The 20,754-nt window shown below is 41.0% G+C and overlaps 1 protein-coding gene across 5 annotated transcripts; it reads left to right on the forward strand.

Moving 5' to 3' along the window:
- The first annotated feature begins 1,898 nt into the window (after window positions 1–1,898).
- On the forward strand, window positions 1,899–11,226 carry MTFR2 (mitochondrial fission regulator 2). 5 transcript variants are annotated; one of them, XM_080585396.1, is made up of 8 exons: window positions 1,899–2,051; window positions 2,158–2,325; window positions 2,551–2,655; window positions 2,899–3,023; window positions 4,665–4,882; window positions 6,004–6,307; window positions 8,672–8,858; window positions 10,376–11,226. In XM_080585396.1, the coding sequence occupies exons 1-8, from the start codon at window positions 1,989–1,991 to the stop codon at window positions 10,472–10,474; spliced, it is 1,269 nt and encodes a 422-aa protein (XP_080441522.1). In that variant the 5' UTR covers window positions 1,899–1,988; the 3' UTR covers window positions 10,475–11,226. The 5 variants fall into 5 exon arrangements, with proteins under 5 accessions (XP_080441522.1, XP_080441524.1, XP_080441523.1 ...); XM_080585398.1 differs by having other exon boundaries at window positions 10,380–11,226; XM_080585397.1 differs by having other exon boundaries at window positions 2,158–2,283.
- The last annotated feature ends 9,528 nt before the right edge of the window (window positions 11,227–20,754 follow it).

Genomic DNA, 20,754 nt, shown 5'->3' on the forward strand with positions numbered 1-20,754 from the left:
TTAAACAAAGCTCATGTATTTTGTGTATGCTGAATCAGATGAAGCAAGAAAGGGAGCAAAACAATCTGGCAACAATGTCAGTCTATCAAGCTTTCTAGTTGTATGAAATGTTTAAATTCATTTTGAGTGAAGTGATTAATTCTGACTTTCTCTCCAGCACTGAGACAGTTTCTGAATCTGCTTTACCTCTTAATGTGTGGCTGTCAAGTCCAAGGTTACCCCTGCAGTTCAGAGAAAATCAGACATTTGTTTCAGTGGCGGGGGGTGGGGAATGCCATAGCTAGGCTGCTGGTCTAGACCTACATTTGATTAAAGTTTTCCTGCTTTAACTTTGCTGTGCTGGCATTTACTGAGCATGCAGAAGAGTTGTCATTATAGTTTTGATTTCCCTCCAGAAGTAAAGGCTGCAGCATCAAGTCTTAAGCCCCATGTCACTTCTCATTTCTTATAACAGTACTTCCTTTAAGTCCTTTTGTAAAGAGATCCTGCAGGTCGCATCTGTACTCTTCGGAGTTGCATAGAAATGCTTCTAGTTAGCAAGTTCAAGTTCCCAGCTGGAACCTCCACTTCCAAAGCGGTTTGTTACTGGTGATGATGCAGTTAACTGCACAACCAAGGCATTTTAGTTTGTTTGAGGTGCCTGCCTTTAACCAACTTTGAGGTAAAGTGCTTTTGATTCCTTGTATCTTTTCATGTTGACGCTTTTCCTTCTTTGATAAAGAGGTGTTGGAGCAATTAGGTAAGTATATTTTCTTAAGTATTGTAGTACACATTTTTTTTAAATACAAATTAAAGAAGTCCATCCTTTTCTCAAACTTAAAACCCCATAAGCCTCTAAAGGCTTTGTGTTGTTGTTGCAACTTTTGTTACCAGCCCTATTTCCTTCTTTGTGTTCCATCTTAGAGGATCAATCCACGTTACAAGTTATGGATGGTAACTGCTACATGAGAAAGCGGTAACAGTACATTTCAACAAAGTGTTGCAGGATAGGATTCTGTTTAGGAACTGTTATTAGAACATGAATAAAAATGATGTCCTATAATTATCAAGTTTATCTTAACTTTTTGACAACTTTGGCATTACTGGGAACAGTACAATTAGGTCTTCATTCAGCATTATGAACTCTTTTGGATAACATATAGCTGGAGGACAAAAATTCACATTTCTTCTGAGTAGAAGTCTCAGTACTCTAAAAGTAGATCTTCAGGAAAACAGCAGAAATCTTGGCAAGTGAGATTAAAAGAAATCAAATCTGCTTTGCATGTTACATGTGCTTTTCATACAGTCCTATTTCCTCTTTTGGTGTGATGCTTTCATGTAGTTCGTATTTTGAGGATACTTTGTGTATTGAAGCTCTTACATTATCTTGCTTTTTGGTTCTTTGAATGAACACATCAGAAGACTAACGACATACGAACCTAAAACACGGCTTAGTTCTTTAACCTTGACCCATCAGTTAACCAATCTGACGGGAAAACAAATACAGACTTCTGCTTCTTCATTTGTCTACTGCTTTCAGCTGGGGTGTAGTTTATCTGATGCTTCAGGGTAACGGAGGTGTTCCTGTGCTGGAGCTTCACCCCCTATCTGTTCTCCCCTGATCCGGGGTGCTCCATCCAGCCCTTATCTTACCCTCAGTGCCCCGAGTTTAGGCTAAGCCGCTCTCCCCCCCCCCCCCCCCATGCGCGTTGCGGGACCCCACCCGCCGGCCGCATGCACCCGAAATCTGAGGGCCCCCCGAAGTCCGCTCCCCCCGGAGCCCGCCGGGCGGCGCCCGACATGGCGGCTCCCTGCGCGGCGGCATTCAAACGCGCCTCCATCCCGACACCCCCCGCGCGCACGGCCCGCCCCCGCCCACCGATTGGCTCTGCTCTGCGCGCCGCCTTCTCCCTGTTGGCGCTCGGTGCTTCCCGCCCCGCCCCCGGCTGCTGATTGGCCCTGCCACCCCCTAGAGCGGGTGCCAGGAGCGTGCCGGCAGGCGTGCGGCCATGTCGCTGCTGCTGCACCTCCTGCGGCGGCTGCTGGCGCACCTGGGCTGGCCGCCCGGCCAGGTGAGGGGCGCCGCGGGGCGGTGGGGGGGCGCGCGCCTGACGGCTCCGGGCAGCCGTTAGCCGCGGTGCTAACGGCTGCGGTGGGCGTCCCGTGCTCTGTCCGCAGGCCTCGCTCCTGGGGAGCCGCGCGGTCGGCGTGGGCCGTGCCCTGCAGCGCTGCCTGCCCTCGGCCGCCGCCTCCCGCGGGCACCTCGAGCAGCTGCGCGCCGCCCTGAGGAGCTGCCGGCTCAAGGTGCGTCGGGCTCCGTTCGTCCTTGGCCCTCGTGCCGCTAAAGCATGCGGGGTACGGGCTGTGGCCGGGGGGCGTGTTGGAAGCGGGCCGCTAAAACGGGCATTACCCTTACTCTGGCTCTCAGCTCGAGAAGAACATTAGAAAGATACGTTAACCGAACTGCGTTATGCTTAATTGCATACAGCATTAAGTTATCTAATAACCTTTCTTGTAAAAACCGAGGGCTTCTGTTTCGCTCCTTGGATTAAAAGCTATTCTGATTTCTAGATCATATCTGTTTGGCAAAAAAAGGAATACGGGTCTACACGAAGTGTTGTCCGGAGACTTGGGACAATTCTTTCCCTAGAGCCCTACCCAAGACCTTATTTTCAAGTAAGCGATTTACTGCTATATGTATCCTTAAACTATTTAAATTTCCTAGTTCCTTAATGTAGTGACAGCTTTCCTGTGTGATTTTTTTTTTTTAAACAAATATAGCTAATGTTTTGCTTACCTTTTGCTCGCTGTTTTCAGCTTGCTCACAGCACTTTAAAACTTTTTTTTGCTAAGGCGAGATTTTTAATGTGTACTAAATCCAATTTCTCTATACGTGTATATTTGTTTACTTGTTGTCAGCTTGTTCAAGACCCGTGTCCATTGGATTATGATGAGCAAAATACAGCTCCAACTCCTGTAGCTCCATCACTTGCTGATGTCTTATGGGTGGCACGTGATGAGGGGCAAGCATTTGCTAGATTCAGGTAAGTAAAAGTACATGCACAGAAAGGGGTAATAGCAGTAACTTGTGTCATCTGTTCTTTTCTCTTCCCCTCCCTCAGCCCTTTCAGGGTTCTAGTTAAACCAGCCCTGCAAACTTTGTTTTTAGGGAGTTCCTGCTCACCTGGAAGTTCTTATAGTGCAGAATATTCTCCTCTGAAAGATTTCTGATGCTGAGTATTGTCTTTCCTCTTCCCAATAGCGTGTCAGATGCGTTACTGGTATTTTAACTTGTGTTTAACATTGCACGTATGTAGTATACCAGGTATAGAAGTCTTCTCCTCTGCCCTTTTCCATTCCTCTAGGGAAAAAATAGAAATTAGTTTTACTGTTCTTCTACAGGATAAGTTCAAAGTCAGAGGATGAGTTGGAGAGCTAAAAGCAAGGTTAAAATTTGGATACTTTTGTTTTCACGTCTATGTTGGATAATGTAATTGTACTTGATACTGGCATGTGTTTGTCCATGATCTTTGTGTACTGCTTGCTGGTAATGAAATTACAAGACATCAATAAAAAGTGTGTCATCTGAATTTGTTAGAGAAGTTGTGATATAGTTGTGTTTCATTTTAGGATTCCTGAGCTGTTACTATCAAATCATCAAAGTTTTTGTAGCAGCTGCAAAATCTTAAAAGTGTAAGTGTATTGTTAAAAGGAACTCTGGCCTGTTTTATCCTGCTTGGTGCTGCTTACAGCAAGTCTAACTCACAGATCCATGGAACTTCATTTTTCTGTTGTTTCCATTCTTTTTTCGTCCTCCTCTTCTGACTCAGTGGGATGTTTTTCAAGGACAGGTGTTGTAATCTGTATCTCTTCCTTCTGAGCCAGTGAGATTTTTTTATTTTTTTTTTTCAAATCAGAAAACTTGCAGATGTGGTTTGAAGTAAAAGGATTATGATGAGCGTAGCAAAAAAAAGGTCTGGTTTTGTTTCAGTCAAAGGTTAGTGGATTTGAAATAAATAAAGTGAATTTAATTTATTCCTTTCATGGTCTCATTCTGATAGTTTGAGTTTACTCTCATTCTGTATTAAAGGTATTTCTGCAGGCACAGATTTGAAACAAACTTTAAAATTGAAACCTGAGACTGGTAAGCATTATTCTTTAATGCTATCTGTGTTCAATATGTAGCTTATAGAAAATAAGGTTCTTACTCTGTCAGTATTAAAATTCATGATTATTCTCCAGTGTGTTTTCTGAAAGATTACAACTTCTTTGTCACTTGCGGAGTTTGATAAATGACTAGAATGTGTGAAGTCTAGTTAAGAGATCGTTATTATCTGACTCTTCCCTGCCTTTTATACTTACCGTTTCATGTAGAGAGGAGGGAGAGGCACCCTAGTCAAATTGAACTGTAACAGCTCAATCCCGTACCATGACCTTGGAATGTCTAATTTATCCCTGAGTAAGTTATCTATTTTGATTATGACCGTTCAGGGTTTATCCTACTTGAACTGAGGAAGACTTAAAACATTTTCTTAACATTATGAATAGCTAAGCGTTTTCTTAAATAGCTTGGAAATCTTATGTCTTGCTGAATGATGATAACTTGCTTGGACAGACACCGAAGAAATATTGAGATTTTTTTTGCTGGCTGAACCTTTTAAACTTCGTCTTTTATTTCTTTCTAGGACTGAATTATGGAGAAAAGAAAAAAGTACAGCTTATCGTGACTTGCATCCATCTATAGATTCCATACCAAGTGTTCCAAAAAACAGTATACAAAAAGACAGTCTTGTTGATCGAGCAGCACTTCAGAAAATTTCCGCGCTTGAAGATGAGCTGACTTTTCTTCGTGCTCAGATTGCCACGATTGTTGCAGCACATACACTGGGAAACATTCCATCACGTAAGCCTTTCTGGTTTGAAGCAAACCAATTTTCCTTTTCTGCCTCAGAGGTCTTGTTCAAATCTAACCATGTCTCTGATATTGATATAAAACATTTCTAACTTCTTCAACTGAAGTTATGCCAACAAAATTTACTGAATGTAAATTTTTTACTGTTTGTGCCCTTTGTTTCCCCCCTTTGCTTTCACTCTTCTTTTTATGGCCAGCTTGCTGATTCTGAATGCAGTTGATCCTAAGTGATCTTTATATTCTTTTCCATATTTGTGGAGGAACTTAGTAACAACACTAATAAACCACCAATTACTGGTTTTGTTTTTTTTAAAAAAAAAGTATAACCTTAGACTTGTGTAACATTTCTGACAAGTTATCAAAATACTGGATAAAAATATAAGGAATTCAAGCTCAGGATTTAAGTTGCAATTTAAATTGAAATGCTTAATTTTAAATGCTTTAAATTTAAATGCAGCAAATAGATGTCTAACCACCACTGGAGTATCTAAGGTAGTTGGTCTACAATATGAACTTCAATCTTGTGATTTTTTTTTTTTTTCCCTTAAGTTTTGAGGTCACAATTGTCTTGCATACTAACCCCACTGTGGCTGTTGAAACATTTGAACTGATATGAGAAGGTTCAGGGGCCTCTGTGCTTCAACTTTGTTGTTCTGCTGTCACTTTTTGTCTCTTCTCCATTGCACTCTGTATGCAGTTTTGTAGTCTGTTTTATGTGCTTTGTGGTTTTCTTTGCTGTTGCTTTATCTGAGTTATTCTAACCTTCAGACCATTGAGAATGAACTATGTGTAGTTGCAGGCTGCTTTCTGTTGCAGGTTTCTGATTTATCTAGTGCATAGATCGAAGATGCATCAGAGCAGCCCAGACCACCTCAAATCCATTATTTCATGTGTTCTGAGTCTGTGGCTTTGAAATCAAAATCGGTTTTGGTTTTAAATGTAATTATTTTCTTCTGTGGTATAATCTGTGAGGTATGTAAGAAAGTGCTTTTAGAGGGCCGTCTTATCTTGACTTAAAACAGTCATACAAGACGTTGCTTGGTATTGTTAATTGCTAAGGTACTACAGACTATTGAAAATAAAATCCCTGTTTTTCTTTTGACTGCATCCAGAAGCCTTTAAAACATTCAGCCTTCCAGATGGATCTTACCCAGTGCCAGCCATGACTTCTACGCCATTGTCCGTCTCTCACAATCACTTTGTAATTCCTTCGCCGCCTCCGCTCCCTTCTGGTGCACCATCTGCTGTTGGTGCTAGTAATTCAGCAATTGAACTCATAAAACAACGGCGTGCTGCAAGAAACAGTGCTTCGACTACAGCTGATAGTGCTGCTGATCACCAGAGGACAAAGAACATTCCTAGTATGATGGATGTTTTGAAAGACCTAAACAAAGTTCAGTTGCGTGCTACTGAGAGGTAGGTTGGAATTCAACTTGTGTCTGAGCTATCTAAGGCTGTGTAACCGTTAGAGCATTTGAGTATAAGCAGAGAACACCAAGAAGAAACAAATCATTTAACATGCAGCTGCTGCTGACAGACTGAAGTTGGCAATGTTTAAGTTCACGGCTTGGAATGTGACATGGCTTTTAGAGGCGTTTGAAAAATCCTGAATATCTCAGCATTTAAAACTGGTCTCCTGCACTAGTATACAAATCTCAGGTTGTTTGCGTCTGTGTGTGTGCATGTGTCCCTTTTTTTGTTGAGAGTGGGTCTATCTGAAAATCACTTAAGTTACCTACACAATCACAGGAAACTGATCTGAACAAATACACTTTTCTTATTCGCTGTGAAAGGACACTGAAAAAGTGTCTTAACATATCCAAAATATTCTGGTACTACCTTCAAAGTGTTAAAGCAAATATGTGCTGTATCTTACTGAAAGTCTTTCATGAATTTAAATAGTGCAATTGGATTGAGATATTTTTCATGGTATGCCATCTTGATTTTAAGAACAGTTGACCTTACAAAAATGCTTTAGTGAAGACTGTAATACCTCTTCGTGTCAGTGTTGGTCTGCTGTGCTAGATGTGGTAGAAGTTGTCAGATGTCTTTTCTGAACTTCTGGAGCTGGAAAAGTACGCAAGAAAAATTGAATCTCTACTGAATAATAAGAGCTCTTAACGTGGGGAGAATGTCACCAAAAATGATTGCACTCTTATTTCAGCACTTCATTAAGTGTGAGTTTTATCCCTGAAAATACTTAGCACAAGGCTTGGACAAATTATCTATATACAATTCTGGAGCATGCCTTCATGCTTTTGATGATGTATTTGCTTTATTCACTGTGTAAATATAAACTGCACTAAGGTAAAACTATTTCTTGATGTTTCCTTCCATGTATGGTGAAAGAAGAGAGCGAAATGTTTGTAACAACAGTTTTAACCGCCATTGTGTTGAGCAGGGGCAAGCTGAGTAGGAAATGATAGGTGTGCATATGAAACGCTATGGGATTTAGACATCTACCTGAATACTGAAGGTAGAACTTCACTGCCAGACTTGAGCTTACCGCTGTCATTGTGCGTTAGCAGCAACTCGTTGGTCTGGAAATCACACTTTCTGCTGGCACAAGTGTGCGTATATCTAGATTTGTTTCAAATATCTCAGTACTTAGGATGTTTTTTATGATTATTTTCTTGGACTAGTTGCTAATTTCTGACTTTGTTAGGCTTTGGGGTGCTAGGTGCTGTTTTGATTTTGTGGGTTTTGTCTTCTGATTTCGTTGGGAACACTTTTTTATAAATTAAAATAGAATCATAGAATGGCCTGGGTTGGAAGGGACCTCAAAGATCATGTAGTTCCAACCACCTGCCACGGGCAGGGACACCACCCACTAGATCAGGTTGCTCAGTCTTGAGTCTAACCTGGCCTTGAACACCTGCAGGGATGGGGCATCTACAGCCTCTCTGGGCAACCTGTGCCAGTGCCTCACCACCCTCTGAGTGAAGAATTTCCTTCTACCCTCTAATCTAAATCTCCCCTCTTTTAGTTTAAAAACATTCCCCCTTGTCCTGTCATTATTCAGTTGAGGAAAGAGTCCTTCTTCATCCTTTTTAAGACCCCTGGAAGTACCGATAGGCTGCAAAGTACGAAGTACTTTTTCTAATTCTTGTCTATAAACATTTTGTATTTGTATGTTCAGTTGCTTGCTTAGAGAGAAAAACTCTTTGAAGCCTTTGTGCTAAATTTGATAATTTTTTTTTTGATGATGAAACTCAAGTTAAATGTGTTCTGTAAATTAATGGGTCTTTCTGGTCCCCTGGATGCATATTTGACTTAAACGAAGTGGTATGTTTTTTTAAAAATAATTACTCTGAGAAATTTTGTAACTCTTTTTCTTTCTTCTAAGACCACAGGAAGGCATACTGTCCTGAACTGAGAATTAATGAAATTTAAGTCAAATTATGTTGTAAAAGGTTATGAAATATGTTAGTAGGAATCTCCAACTAATATGTCTTAATATAGCTTATGAATGAAATCTGCTATGCAAACTGTACTTTTTTTTCCTTTTGCATTACTTCAGCACTATTTGTTGATTTATTGCCCCTTTTCTTTAAGGAACAGCATCAAGTTGTGTTTTTGAACTAACAGTCTGGCTGACAAGTTGTTAGGGGTACTGTTGTTAGCCCTGTCTGGTTAATTGCTGTAAAACAACATAAGCAGCATTATTTGTGTGATCAAGGATTTATAGGATGAAGATGTATACAAAAGTTGTCTCATGGGATTTTAGATCACTAAGCACAAGATTAAGGGCGGGAGATAATAAATTTTCTTTCTTTGTAGGTCACCTGGAGGCACTCCTCTTTCTAAACCCAAAAAGAGGCTAAGTTCAGATTGGGATCCAGTTGCTATACTAACTCATGCACTGAAACAGAAATTTGCACATAAGTTTGAAGATAGTGATGATTCACTGGACAAAGAAAATAGATCTTTTGATAGCTCCCCGTTTTCTAGTCCAGAGATCCCACTGGTATGTTTTTATATAAGAATGCGTTTTTATATTCTTGAAATGACTGCAATTTTCATGGATAGTAGCAAGGTTTTTGAGTCTACAACTTTTCTACAATGACTTTAAGCCATCAGCTTAGTTGTTTTTTTCAAGTATAATCAAGGCAGAGAATCCCAACTATTTATTATTATGAATGGATTTAGGCTGGTAAATGCTTCTCTAGATGCACCAAGAGGAAAAAAGCTAGACTGACTTTAAAAACTCAGCTCATCGTTGGTTGAACTGTGGACATTTGCTTGATAGTAACTAGCAGGCATTTGTGTGTAGAAACTGTATGTGCAGTTAGTAATACCGACTATTAATTTGCCAACTAATTTTACAAACAAAGATGCCAGGAAGGTAACAGAGGTCAGCCTAGCATGTGCTGTGTGTTCAGAAAACAAAGCATTAGGTTTAGTGTCTTCCCTCTTGTGCAAGCATCATTTCCACATGGTCTGCATCTTTATTCTGAATAAAGATTCTGAACATTGTTGCAGAGCCCCTGAAAAATACAGTTCTTTGCTATGAACAAGATGCTGGTTTCTGTAGAGCAGTCCGCAAGCTACTTTAACTTCTGCAGTCCAGCAGTACTGGTGGTTATTCACTAGAGACATCTGTAAACCTCAGAGCTGCTTAGATGAGACAGATAGAAATAGGTGGAAGTAATTTAAACCATCTCTCTCTGCTTAGCAATTATATTTTTTCATCTGTGAAATGAGCGAGATACAGAATCTTATTTGGCACTGTTTTTTTTGTTGTTGTTTTTTTAGCCTAATGGAGGAAAATAGTATTGGAAAACGTGATGGAAATCCAGACATTCTTTGAAGGCTGCAGCTATACTCATGGCTAGTTGCATGACTGAAAATTTAAAGAAAACTAAGATGTGTGTCTCTTTTTCCCGCTATAACAATTCCATGAAAAACTTTAGCCGGCACAGAGATTTTTTGCAAGGAAAATGTATCATTTATTTTATACACTGTAATGAGTCATCCTCTCTTGTACAGCCTATATAAATTTCCCTGTGACTTTTTTTAAGGAAAAATTGGAAACTTGTAAATAGCAAACAAACAAAACAGCTAGGCTTACATTTTGGATGCTACAAACCATTGCATTGTATAGCTAACATACCTGATTCTAGATACGAAGATTGAAGTTAGATCCTGGAAGAGCTTGTTTATGAATCATCTTTTGTTCCAGAATCTAACAGCTAAATTTTATAAAGTCTGAAACAGGGATTAAGGCCAGCATGTTCAGGAGCAGATGAAGGAAGATGGGCTTTTCTGGTTGAAATAGGGGCTTGATTGTGTGATCATGCTTATTTTAATTGTTTATCCTTGAGTGTTCTGAAGAATAAATGCATGTAAGGCAATTTCACGGGCTTATTATCTTATTCATCCTAGGTTAAGTGAAATGCATAAATTCTCCCAAAGTACCTTTAAACAGCTTCTCATTCAGTTGTCTTGGTTATAATTTTATCTAATTCCATCCTTCCTGGCCAGGTAGGACGTTGCAGCCTGAAGTCAAATGCAAATTCTAGCCTCATAAGAACTGATGAAGTTAAACAAGTATCAACGTGGAAAGTGAGAGCTCAAATTTAACTGATGGAGACTTCTGAGGAAACTTCGTAGTGTGTGTAAGTGGCAGGCCCACTCTGTGAAACTGCTGTAATGTGTTCTAGAATGTATCTGTCCTATGCTGTTAACGTTTGGGTTGTAGGGCTTGTGAAACTGCCTCTTCCTTCTCTTTAGTTTCCCAGCAGCCAAACTTGTGAATGTGATGCTTTGTGAGAAGCACACAACCAAAAAAAAAAAGGGGGGTTTTGTTACTATGGAGCACTGTCTGAAACCTGGGAAACTGAGAAATGCAGGAAAGAAATGTTTGTGAAAGAAAAGTAATTATTTGTGTGGCAGCTTAGGTGAGCACTGTCTCTGTACTTCACTGTAAATACTGAAGAAGTGTAAACTTCTGGAGTGTATTGTGTTTAGCTGACTGTATATAACTAATGGTAGCTAATACTGTGATAAAGTTTCCTCAGTTTTCTTTGCAGTCTACTACTGTAACTCCTTATTTCACGTGCAAGCAGTGTTCTAATTTGTCTTGAGTCAGTAGAGAAACTTTCATGTTTGTGAAACTTTGTCTTGCTCTAAGTATGCTACACGCTGTCTGTTAAATGCCTATAATATGGAGGAGTTTTTCTTTTGAGACAAAAAAGACCTTGTAGAGAGATCTGCTAGCACATAGTCTAAATTCCATGTGTAAATAAACATTAATTGTATTGTCTCTCTGGCTTCTCTGTATAAAGTCTGTTTCATTCACAGAGTTTATAAAATAAAATTTCATTTGTATCATAGATGTGTGTGGTGGTGACATTTTGTGTTGTGGAGTCTCTTGTATCTGAAGAGCTGACCATATTATAAAACTTCTTAATTTATTTTAGATAAAATAAATTGAAGAGCTTACTTTTTTCCTGTTAGAGGACTTGGAGTCTCTTATTTACAAATTTGTTGTGATCCACTGCTTACGATAGCTGCCTTCACTTAATCTTTTGTCTAATGATCCAAATGTGTAAAAACAAACAAAAAAATCTTTTCAATTGAACTATGGATTGTGTCCCTTGTATGTACTGTGCACCTTCTATTTTCCTACCCTCTTACAGAGTGGAATGACATCTGGATTCCCTGTTACTGCCAAGTCTTATTTGCACAATTATTAGAAGTAACTGTTCAAATACTATACTTTTGTTTTAATTTCATAAGTTACCTTTTGACTAAAATTGGAGCTCATGACTTAACTATTGTCCTGTTTTCAGCTGGGAGGCTGGGTGTTTAATCACAACAAATACTTTGTTTCTTAAATCATGTCTCCTAGATGTTTTTTCTTGAATTTAGTGATTTTTAAACTTTATGACATTCTCTTGTTCCTTTCACAGTCTGTAACAGCCTGACCTTACCTTTCTTTCTGCTTCTAAAATATGCATTTTCTACATTCTCTACCTGAACTTCAGAACTGCTGTGAAATCCACACAGAATAGCCAGCTTGGCCCTCTGCTTAATAATCTTAACCTCCTCTGTCAAAGCTTTCAGTTGTCTGTTGTCTGCTGCTCTGGTCTTTGAAATACTAGGGCAGCAGAGAACAGCTGTGAAGGAAGTCCATGGGCACCTGCAAAAGAGGATATGAGGGTAAGTGGGTCCTGTTGAGAGTAAAGCTTGTGAAAGAGCTCCCTTTTTTCAGCATATGAAGTGTGAAGAGGTGGAGCAAGCTCCCTCTTCTGCTATGTCAGCCTTCATAGAGCCAGGGGCTCCCTGCATTTGTGACCATTCTCTTGAGACTGATTAATGCGAAGGTGGAATTCCTGCTGTGAGAGACTTCGTTAATCTGGAAAGCTCTGGACAGTGTAGTCGTCTTTTCTATGTCAATTGCTTTATATGATCGGCGGTTTCTTTTCTTTGGGAAGAACTATTATTTTGGACTCTGTGTGTATATCTTCTGTTCTCTCCAGACTGCAGTTCACAGCAGGGATTTTGGATTTGAAAGTGGATTCCCATGACTTTAGAAAGAAATTCTCTCCACAATTTCTCTTGGTGTTACTTAAGCCAAGTATCTAGTGTCAGACTTCAGAAACATCTATAAATTTTAATGAGCTGTTTGGCCCTCCAGGTTATTGGGTAGTATCTCTGATTTTTGTGTCAAAGGGAGTTGTGCTACTACAAAGTAGTCCGTATAGTTGGTATGCTTCCTTAGAGGTGTGGGGGAAAGTCATGGCCCTGTGCTGGATTTTTTGTTCCCCAGCTATGTACCACCTCTGTACATTAAGAGAACAGATTCTTTGTTTTATGTAGTTCCAGGTGTAAATTTGATGAGGCAATGAACCCTGGCATACCTTGAGGAGTCTGGGGGAGATATCTACTAACATCTGACAGTTTTCAATATCAAGAAGTTGCAAAATTTACAGTGACGTTCAGTAATGAAAATGCAAGCACCCATTGCAGAGGAGATTTTTCTCCCTTTCAGAATGAACGAGACTTAGCTTTATCGCTTACTTTCTTTGACCAGAACATCTGTATCAACAACTTGGAAGCAACTTAGTGTTCTCTAAGGTTATCTGTGCACTGCTTACCTACAAATAAACTTGTCTACATATGGTCCCTGGATGAACTGCTCAGTGGCAATACAACTCCTAGCAATAGGAGGTGGTGGGTGAGGAGACTCAGGAGGATGTTCCAACAGACCAATACAGCATGTGATCTCTCTTCTTGTATCTAAAGAAGTCTGTAAAAACATATTCTATCATTCCTGAGAAGATTTTGGGTGGGATTTCTCATTCAGGAGTTGCTGGGAGGTCTCTGGAATAAAAAATATTTTCCTCAGTAGAAAACCTGTGAAAGACCTATAGTATATCTAATTTTTCAATTGATAAAACTGAAACAAGATTTATTTTTTTTTCCCAAATATTTTGAGTAAATAGGGCTAGAAGGGAAAGTGCAATGTGGCTGAGTAAAAGCGCTCTAATGATTTTTCCCTGGGAGACCCTAAGAGATTTATATTTTGTATCTGAGCTTCCCGTTGCAAGGAGACTAATAAGTAAAATTACCTGAACTGTAAGAATATCACTTTTGCTGACAAGTTCCCATAAGATATGAAACCTGTCTTGATAGTTATTACCTGTGATGAGCAACTTATGTGTAGCTTGTCATGTTTGTCTTTTTAGCTACAGAGTATGGAGAAAAAGCACAGCTGAGAATGTGCAACAGTATCCGCTGCCCTCAGTCTATTCCTCTTTTCAGGAACTGATTGCATTGTTCTTTAGTCCTACTAAAATAATTATATATGGAGCTCTTGCAAAAACCTAATTGACAAAGGTATCTTGTTAAAAAGGTTTTTTTTTTCTTTGCCTTTCTGATCTGAACTCTTGGGGTAAGTCCTGCAGGCAAATAACTCTTTAATAACAGCGCTAGTAAGGCCTTCAACCAGATTTCACTTCTGCTTTATCTGAAATCTGTCTACTAGTGGCTCTACGTGTCGTGGAGACATTCATGATCTCGATTCCTACAATAGTTTCAGAGAACAGATCCCCAGGTAACCTGGTAATATGTTTTTCACAGTGACACTGGCTTCAGCTACATCTGTATTACCTTCTGGGTTTATCTAAATCCATGAATTACGTGTATGACTCTTCAGAGCATAGTTTTTGCATGCTTATGTGAAACTTGAAAAGTTTGCAGATTCTTTTCCAATACTTAAGACTGCCCCTGTTTGTCTGAAAGAAAAATAGAAAAAAACTAAGCCTTCATCAAGCTTTCCAGTGGTCAAAATAGGCGTTATAACCCCTCTGGCATGAGAGAAATAAGTGAAAATTTGACATTCAGATTATCCTCAGTCATTGGCGTGATTTGATTCAGCAACGTGTGGTTAAAGAGTTGCTTTAAGATGCAAGACCTTATTATTACAACTCTAAGTGAGAAAATAGTTTTTTTCCTGAACAGTATTGTCCTCAATATTAGTAATTCAAATTTTTTTTTTTCTCTTTCTTAGGCATTAGTATTCATGATGCTAAACAGTTTGGCATTGAGACTGTATTGCTATGTACAGTCTTACGTATAGTTTAATGAGTATTAATAAAGAATAACTTTTTTTTTATTTGTTCATTTAGACATTGAGATTTTATTACAAATCCCTTTATTTTGTAAATATAAAAATGGTTATAAAATATAAAAAAATGTTCTTCAACATAATTTATTAATAACATTATAAAATCACAATTAGAGTAAGTTACTCAATATACAAGGTCAGCTAACTTCAGGTGAAATGTCTTGACAACTGTGCAAAGGTTTTTGAAAAGAACTGATGTGAACAACAGTTCCTTTAGGGATTTGATTCAGCCTTGAAGACTTGACGGTTCTCTTAAAGTTTTAATGACAAACCTCTAGAATTTGGAAACTGACAGGGCTCAAGACTGTAAAACCAAGCAGGTTTTCACATACGTGTATTTTTTATCCTGCTTTATATTCTTTATATGCCTGACATTTCATAAATTTCTCTTCATGTGTCAGCCCACAGCTCATTCTTTTCCCTTTTATCTTGTTTAGGAAAATTATTGCCAGATACAGAAAATGCTTCTTGAAACTTTTGAAGTGTAAGTCTAGGCATTAATTACCAAATTCTTTCAAAGTACCTTTAAAGTGAACTTTTCATAATTGACTTTGTAGAGACTAAATGGTAGTTAAAAGATTTATAAGACTAAAAGGACACTAACTCCTATTAAAATTATTGATTTTGTGTCTTGATTCTGTTTGAGTTCCAGACTACTGAACTGATTCATATTTTTGGAGGTATTTTGAAGGAACATAATATCCTTTATCAGTTCTATTTTAAAGCTCAAACTTTTGCTTCTTTTTCATTTCAAAAACTTTTGAAAAATCTTTTTTCATGGATAAAATCTACACAAGGTGGGTGTGTGCTTCTTATTCAGTTATATTTTTGCTGTACTTACATAATTTAGTATAATTTATCAGTGAAGCCATTGTTGCGTTTCTTCAACAAAAGTACTAAATTTTTTTCCTTTGTTACACAACTGCTGGCATGCAATAGCATATATTTTTTGTAGAATATACATATTGTAGTTATATTCCATTCAGATAACTGACCAACCTCTTGTCTCAATATTTCTTCCTGGGTTAGCACAGTCAGACTGTCTTCCTTGGACACTGTCTCCTTTAAGATTTACTGTTTCTAAACTAAGGATTATTAAAAGAGAATATTAATCCTCAGGGGATAAAAGAAACATATTAAAAATAAGAAGAGAGCAGCTGTTATAAAAAAGCACATTTAGACCATCAGGTTCATCAGCAAGTATATTGGCTTTAATTAACAAAAATAGATCTGCCGCTGAGAAACTGGAAGTAGGTAAATTTCATAGTGATAGATATGTGAGCTTCCTTCAGAGACCCTCACTGTACTTAAAATTATCCAATTTAATTTCAAAGATTTGTGTGGTAAGTATGTAGCTTAACTAGAAGGAATAGGATACCTGCTGTAAATCACCGATGGATGTATAAAGAGGGAAAATTTTCACTTTTCATATATTGTTGAAGTACGAAGCTGAAGCTACTGTAAAATGTATAACAAAAAAGGACAAGCATCGGAAAGTAAGTATAGAAGAGATTTTTTTAAGAAAAAGAAGAATCTAAAAAAGTTATCAAGAATAATGGACATGGTGTGGGAAAGAAAAACTCAAGTTATAAAAAGAAAAAAGACATGGACTATGTCTTGTTACATTTATCTGTTTATATAAATAATTCTGGTTTTGTTTCTTGCAGTTTGACTGACAAATCAAAGAATCACAGAATAGCTGAGTTGGAAGGGACCTCTGAAGATCAACTAGTCCAGCCCCCTACCGAGCAGGGGCACATTGTGCAGGATGGCATCCAGGTGAGTTTTGAATATCTCCAGAGAAGAATCCACAGCCTCTCTGGGCAACCTGTGTCAGTGCTCTGTCACCCTCACAGTAAAGAAGTGCCCTCTCATATTCAGCCGGGACTTCCTGTGCTTCAGCTTGTGCCTGTTGCCTGTTGTCCTGTCACTGGGCACAACTGAAAAGAGACTGACTCCACCCTCTTGACACTCTCCCCTCTGATACTTACATACATTAATGAGGTCTCCTCTCAGTCTTCTCTTTTCCAGGCTAAACAGGCCCAGCTCTCTCAGTCTGTCCTCCTACGACAGGTGCTCCAGTCCTCTCATCATCTTAGTAGCCCTCCTCTGAACTTGCTCCAGTAGCTCCATGTAACTCTTGTACTGGGGAGCCCAGAACTGGACACAGTACTCCAGCTGTGGCCTCAGCAGGCCAGAGCAGAGGGGGAGGATCACCTCCCTTGACCTGCTGGCAACACTCTTCTGAATGCACCCCAGGATACCTTTGGCCTTCCTGGCCACAAGGGCACATTGCTGACTCATGGTCAGCCTGCTGTCCACCAGGACTCCCAGGTCCCTCTCTGCAGAGCTGCTCTCCAGCAGGTCAGCCCCCAGTCTGTACTGGGGCTTAGGGTTATACCTCCCTAGGTGCAGGAACCTGCACTTGCCCTTGTTGAACTTGATGAGGTTCCTCTTGGCCCAACCCTCCAGCCTGTCAAGGTCCCTCTGAAAGGCAGCGCAGCACTCTGGAGTATCATCCACTCCTCCGAGCTTTGTGTTGTCAGCAAACTGGCTGAGGGTGCACTCCATTCCATCATACAGATCGCTGATGAATAAGTTGAACAAGACTGGACCCAGTACTGACCCCTGGGGGACTCCACTAGCTACAGGCCTCCAAGAACGGCTCGGGTTGCAAGGGACCTTAAAGATCATCTAACTCCAACCCCCCTGCAATAGGCAGGGATGCCACCCACCAGATCAGCTTGGCCAAGGCCCCATCCAGCCTGGCCTTGAAAACCTCCAGGGATGGAGCATCCACAGCTTCTCTGGGCAACCTGTGCCTCACCACCCTTCTACAGTGAAGAATTTCCTCCTAACGCCTATTCTATCCTCTTCCGGTTTAAGACCATTCCCCTTGTCCTATGCCTTCTTATGGGTAAGAGGTATAAATGGTATAAAACAGGCCTGCTTTTTACCCCAGATGAAGCTCCTTTCGTCTGAGAAGCTTCCTGTGCTGCTCTGTGGAGAGCAGCCCATGCTGGAGCAGTCAGCTCCTGAAGGACTGCCCCCTGTGGTATGGCTCCTGGGCTGGCAGTTCTCAGGCCATCAGGCATTCCTTCTGCCCCAGGCAAAGGAGACGTTTTCTCTCAGCGTTTTTCCAGTTAGGGCATGGTCACCCTTATGGCTGCTGCCCTCACCCAGTTGCCCAATCCCGTGATAATTTCCCATCCCCCCAGTGACTTCCATCTGGGTTGCTTTTTAGGATTTGTTTTTTCCTTAAACACGGGGCCCAGCCTGGCGGCCTGCATGGTCACCAGCCCCTGGCTCGTCCTGCTGGGCCCTATGCAGCCACGATGTGTCCCCGGCGTTGGTGTTCAGTGGGGACCGGGACCGTCTGCGCCCGTCCTGCTCCCAGTGCCAGGAGAAGCTGCGGGTGAGCTGTCGTGGCATGGAGGGGCTTTGCTCCCTTCGCCTGGGTGAGACACTGCGGGACCGGTAGCTGGAGGGGCTCCGCCGCCGCTTCTGCCGCCGCCGCCCCAGCCCTGCGTTGCGTTGGGTCCTTCCCCGAGGCCGGCGAGCCGAGGCATCCCTCACGGGGTGAGGCACCAGCCTCACGATGGCCAGGATGGGCCGGCGGCAGAGCGGGCAGGTGGCTCTGTGGGCAGCCCACGGCTGGATGAACTCCCTGCAGAAGGAGTGTCCGCAGGGGCCCACGCGAGCTGCATCAGCCAGCGGGCCCAAGCAGATGGTGCATGACTCCTCTCTGGGGGCCTCCGCTGGCAGCTCCTGGTGTGCCTGGCTCATGGTGCCTGCCTCTGTCATGGCGTGGAGGTGATCGTCTTCTGCGGGACGCTGCTCTTATGGCAAGCAGGTATCAAGCGCCTCCGGTCCTCAGCACCTCCCTCGCGGGTCTCTGGCAGAATCTCAAACAGTCGCGGCCCACCAGCAGCACGTTGACGCCTTGCACTCCACCAGGAAGACCTTGATGCCTTGCCTGCAAGCAGAGGGACCACAGCACCTTCCGCGCCACCAGAAGGAGCTTGACATCTCGAGTTCCACCAGAAGGACCAGGGTGCCTCACCTGCCACGCAAAAGGATCTCGTGTCTCTCGTGCCACAGGAAGGACGTCTCGTGTGCCACCGGAATGACCTCGATGTCACACCTTCCACTAGCAACACTTCCAACTCTCACCTTCCAGCAGCAGGATCTCAACCTCTCGAGTGCCACCAGCTGGACTGGACGCAGGCTGGACGCTCAGAGCACTTATGGCCAGCTGCCTTTTGTGAGGCCATAGGGTGACAGTGACACTCTGGTGACAACGCAAGGCTCTTGGGGTGCCCCTGATGGCAGCACTTAGGGAATTAACGTGACTGTTGTGAGAAAATGCTGACATGAAATGGGTGCTCCAAGCTGACAGGAGCAACATCTGCCAGGTTGGGGTCCAGGCCGGGAGCTTGTCCTTTGGCCTGGGAACTGCGCCTGGGAGCCAGGGACGTCCTTGATGTGCAGCTGGACACCTGAGCACTGGAGACATCCTGAAGAGACAATCAAGGAGGACATAACAAGAATCTGAGGAACAACTTATTACCTGGTAAGGTGATACAGAGCCTGGGCATGAGGAAATTGGCCCAATAAAGTGGCAACATGCATGAGAAATCAAGAGTTGTTTAAAGAATATCAGGAACATCATCAGCTATTGGCTGTCCAAGGAGGATAGTAGAAATGAACAGCATCTCTTGGTTACCTGAAGTGGTGGTGTCATAATAGAATCATCACAAAATTACAAAATTACAGAATGGGCAGGGTTGGAAGGGACCTCTGAAGATCATCTAGTCCAATGTCCCTGCCAAGCAGCATCACCTAGAGCACATTTTGCAGAATAGCATCCAGGACAGTTTTGAGTATCTCCAGTGAAGGAGACAACAACCTCTCTGGGCAACCTGTTCCAGTGCTCTGTCACCCTCACAGTAAAGAAGTGCCCTCTCATATTCAGCCGGAACTTCCCGTACTTCAGTTTGTGCCCATTGCCTCTTGTCCTCTTGCTAGGCACCATTGAAGAGTCCAGCCCCATCCTCTTGACACCCTCCCTTCAGATATTTATATACGTTAGTGAGGCCTCTCCTCAGTCTTCTCTTTTCCAGGCTAAACAGGCCCGGTTCTCTCAGTCTGTCCTCATATGACAGATGCTCCAGTCTTCTAATCATTTTTTAGCCCTCCTCTGAACTCGCTCTGTTAGTTCTATGTGATGTGTAAGGCACTGTCTGGAAGGGTCCTTGAAAAGCCTTTTCCTCTCTCGGTGTTTGTAAATGTTTCAGTGGTTTATATCCATGTATATCATGCTCCATACATACAGCTTAGACCATTTTGTTTACCAGCCCACTAACTGCTGAAATAGTTTTAACAATATATAAGATTATGTTGTGGGTAAAGGCTAAAGAAGACAGCTGTGTCCATTTGGGAAATATTTTGTCCATTTCAGTATTATTTGCCCAACTTATTTTCAAATTCTTGTGCTTCAGAAATACTTTCTCCATTAATATTTTCTCCCTTTAATACCAGTCACTGAAAAAAAATAATTTCCATTTATCATCCATTTTATAATTTATCTTTTGTATCTATAATTACTTGGCAAAGGACTGTTTTGTCTGTTCATCTGTGGGCATGTGTTAATAAAATAACTATTTTCTCTATAATATATATAACACATAATATATAAAGATAGAAGAGAGCTATATCTTCTGTATAGTAATATAACTGATACTAACCAATGTATCCTTAATTCAGTTACAAATAAATAAAGTCATTTGGCCTATGTTTAACAGAACTAGAAAATAATTGACTGAAAATCAGAGAACTTAATCTATCAAGAATAATTTCTAATTCAGAAGACTTGATGAACCTATTCGGGAAATTTGGGCAGTTAATTGTGAATATGAATCCTAATTCATTCAAATGTACATGGAAACATCTAAAATGGATATTTGAACTTGTTGTCCTAGCATAAATGATGTTTCTAAAACCTGTGTTGCTTAAGAGACCTTATTCTTTAAACTCAAACGTTAATGTTTTGCAGTTGGAGTTTGGAGTAGTTGTTTGACTTGCAATATTACAACTTTGTTTTAGCTAGCTATTATCTAGCTACTCAGCTGAGAGACATTTCTGATTGTGCTAGACATTAGTTTCCAGAGTATTATTTATTTAGAGAATTAGTTCTAACAACTACTTATAATAATCAAAAGGCCATTCT

The sequence above is a fragment of the Anser brachyrhynchus genome (assembly GCF_964034855.1).
Source record: "Anser brachyrhynchus genome assembly, chromosome: 3".
Classification (NCBI taxonomy): domain Eukaryota; kingdom Metazoa; phylum Chordata; class Aves; order Anseriformes; family Anatidae; genus Anser; species Anser brachyrhynchus.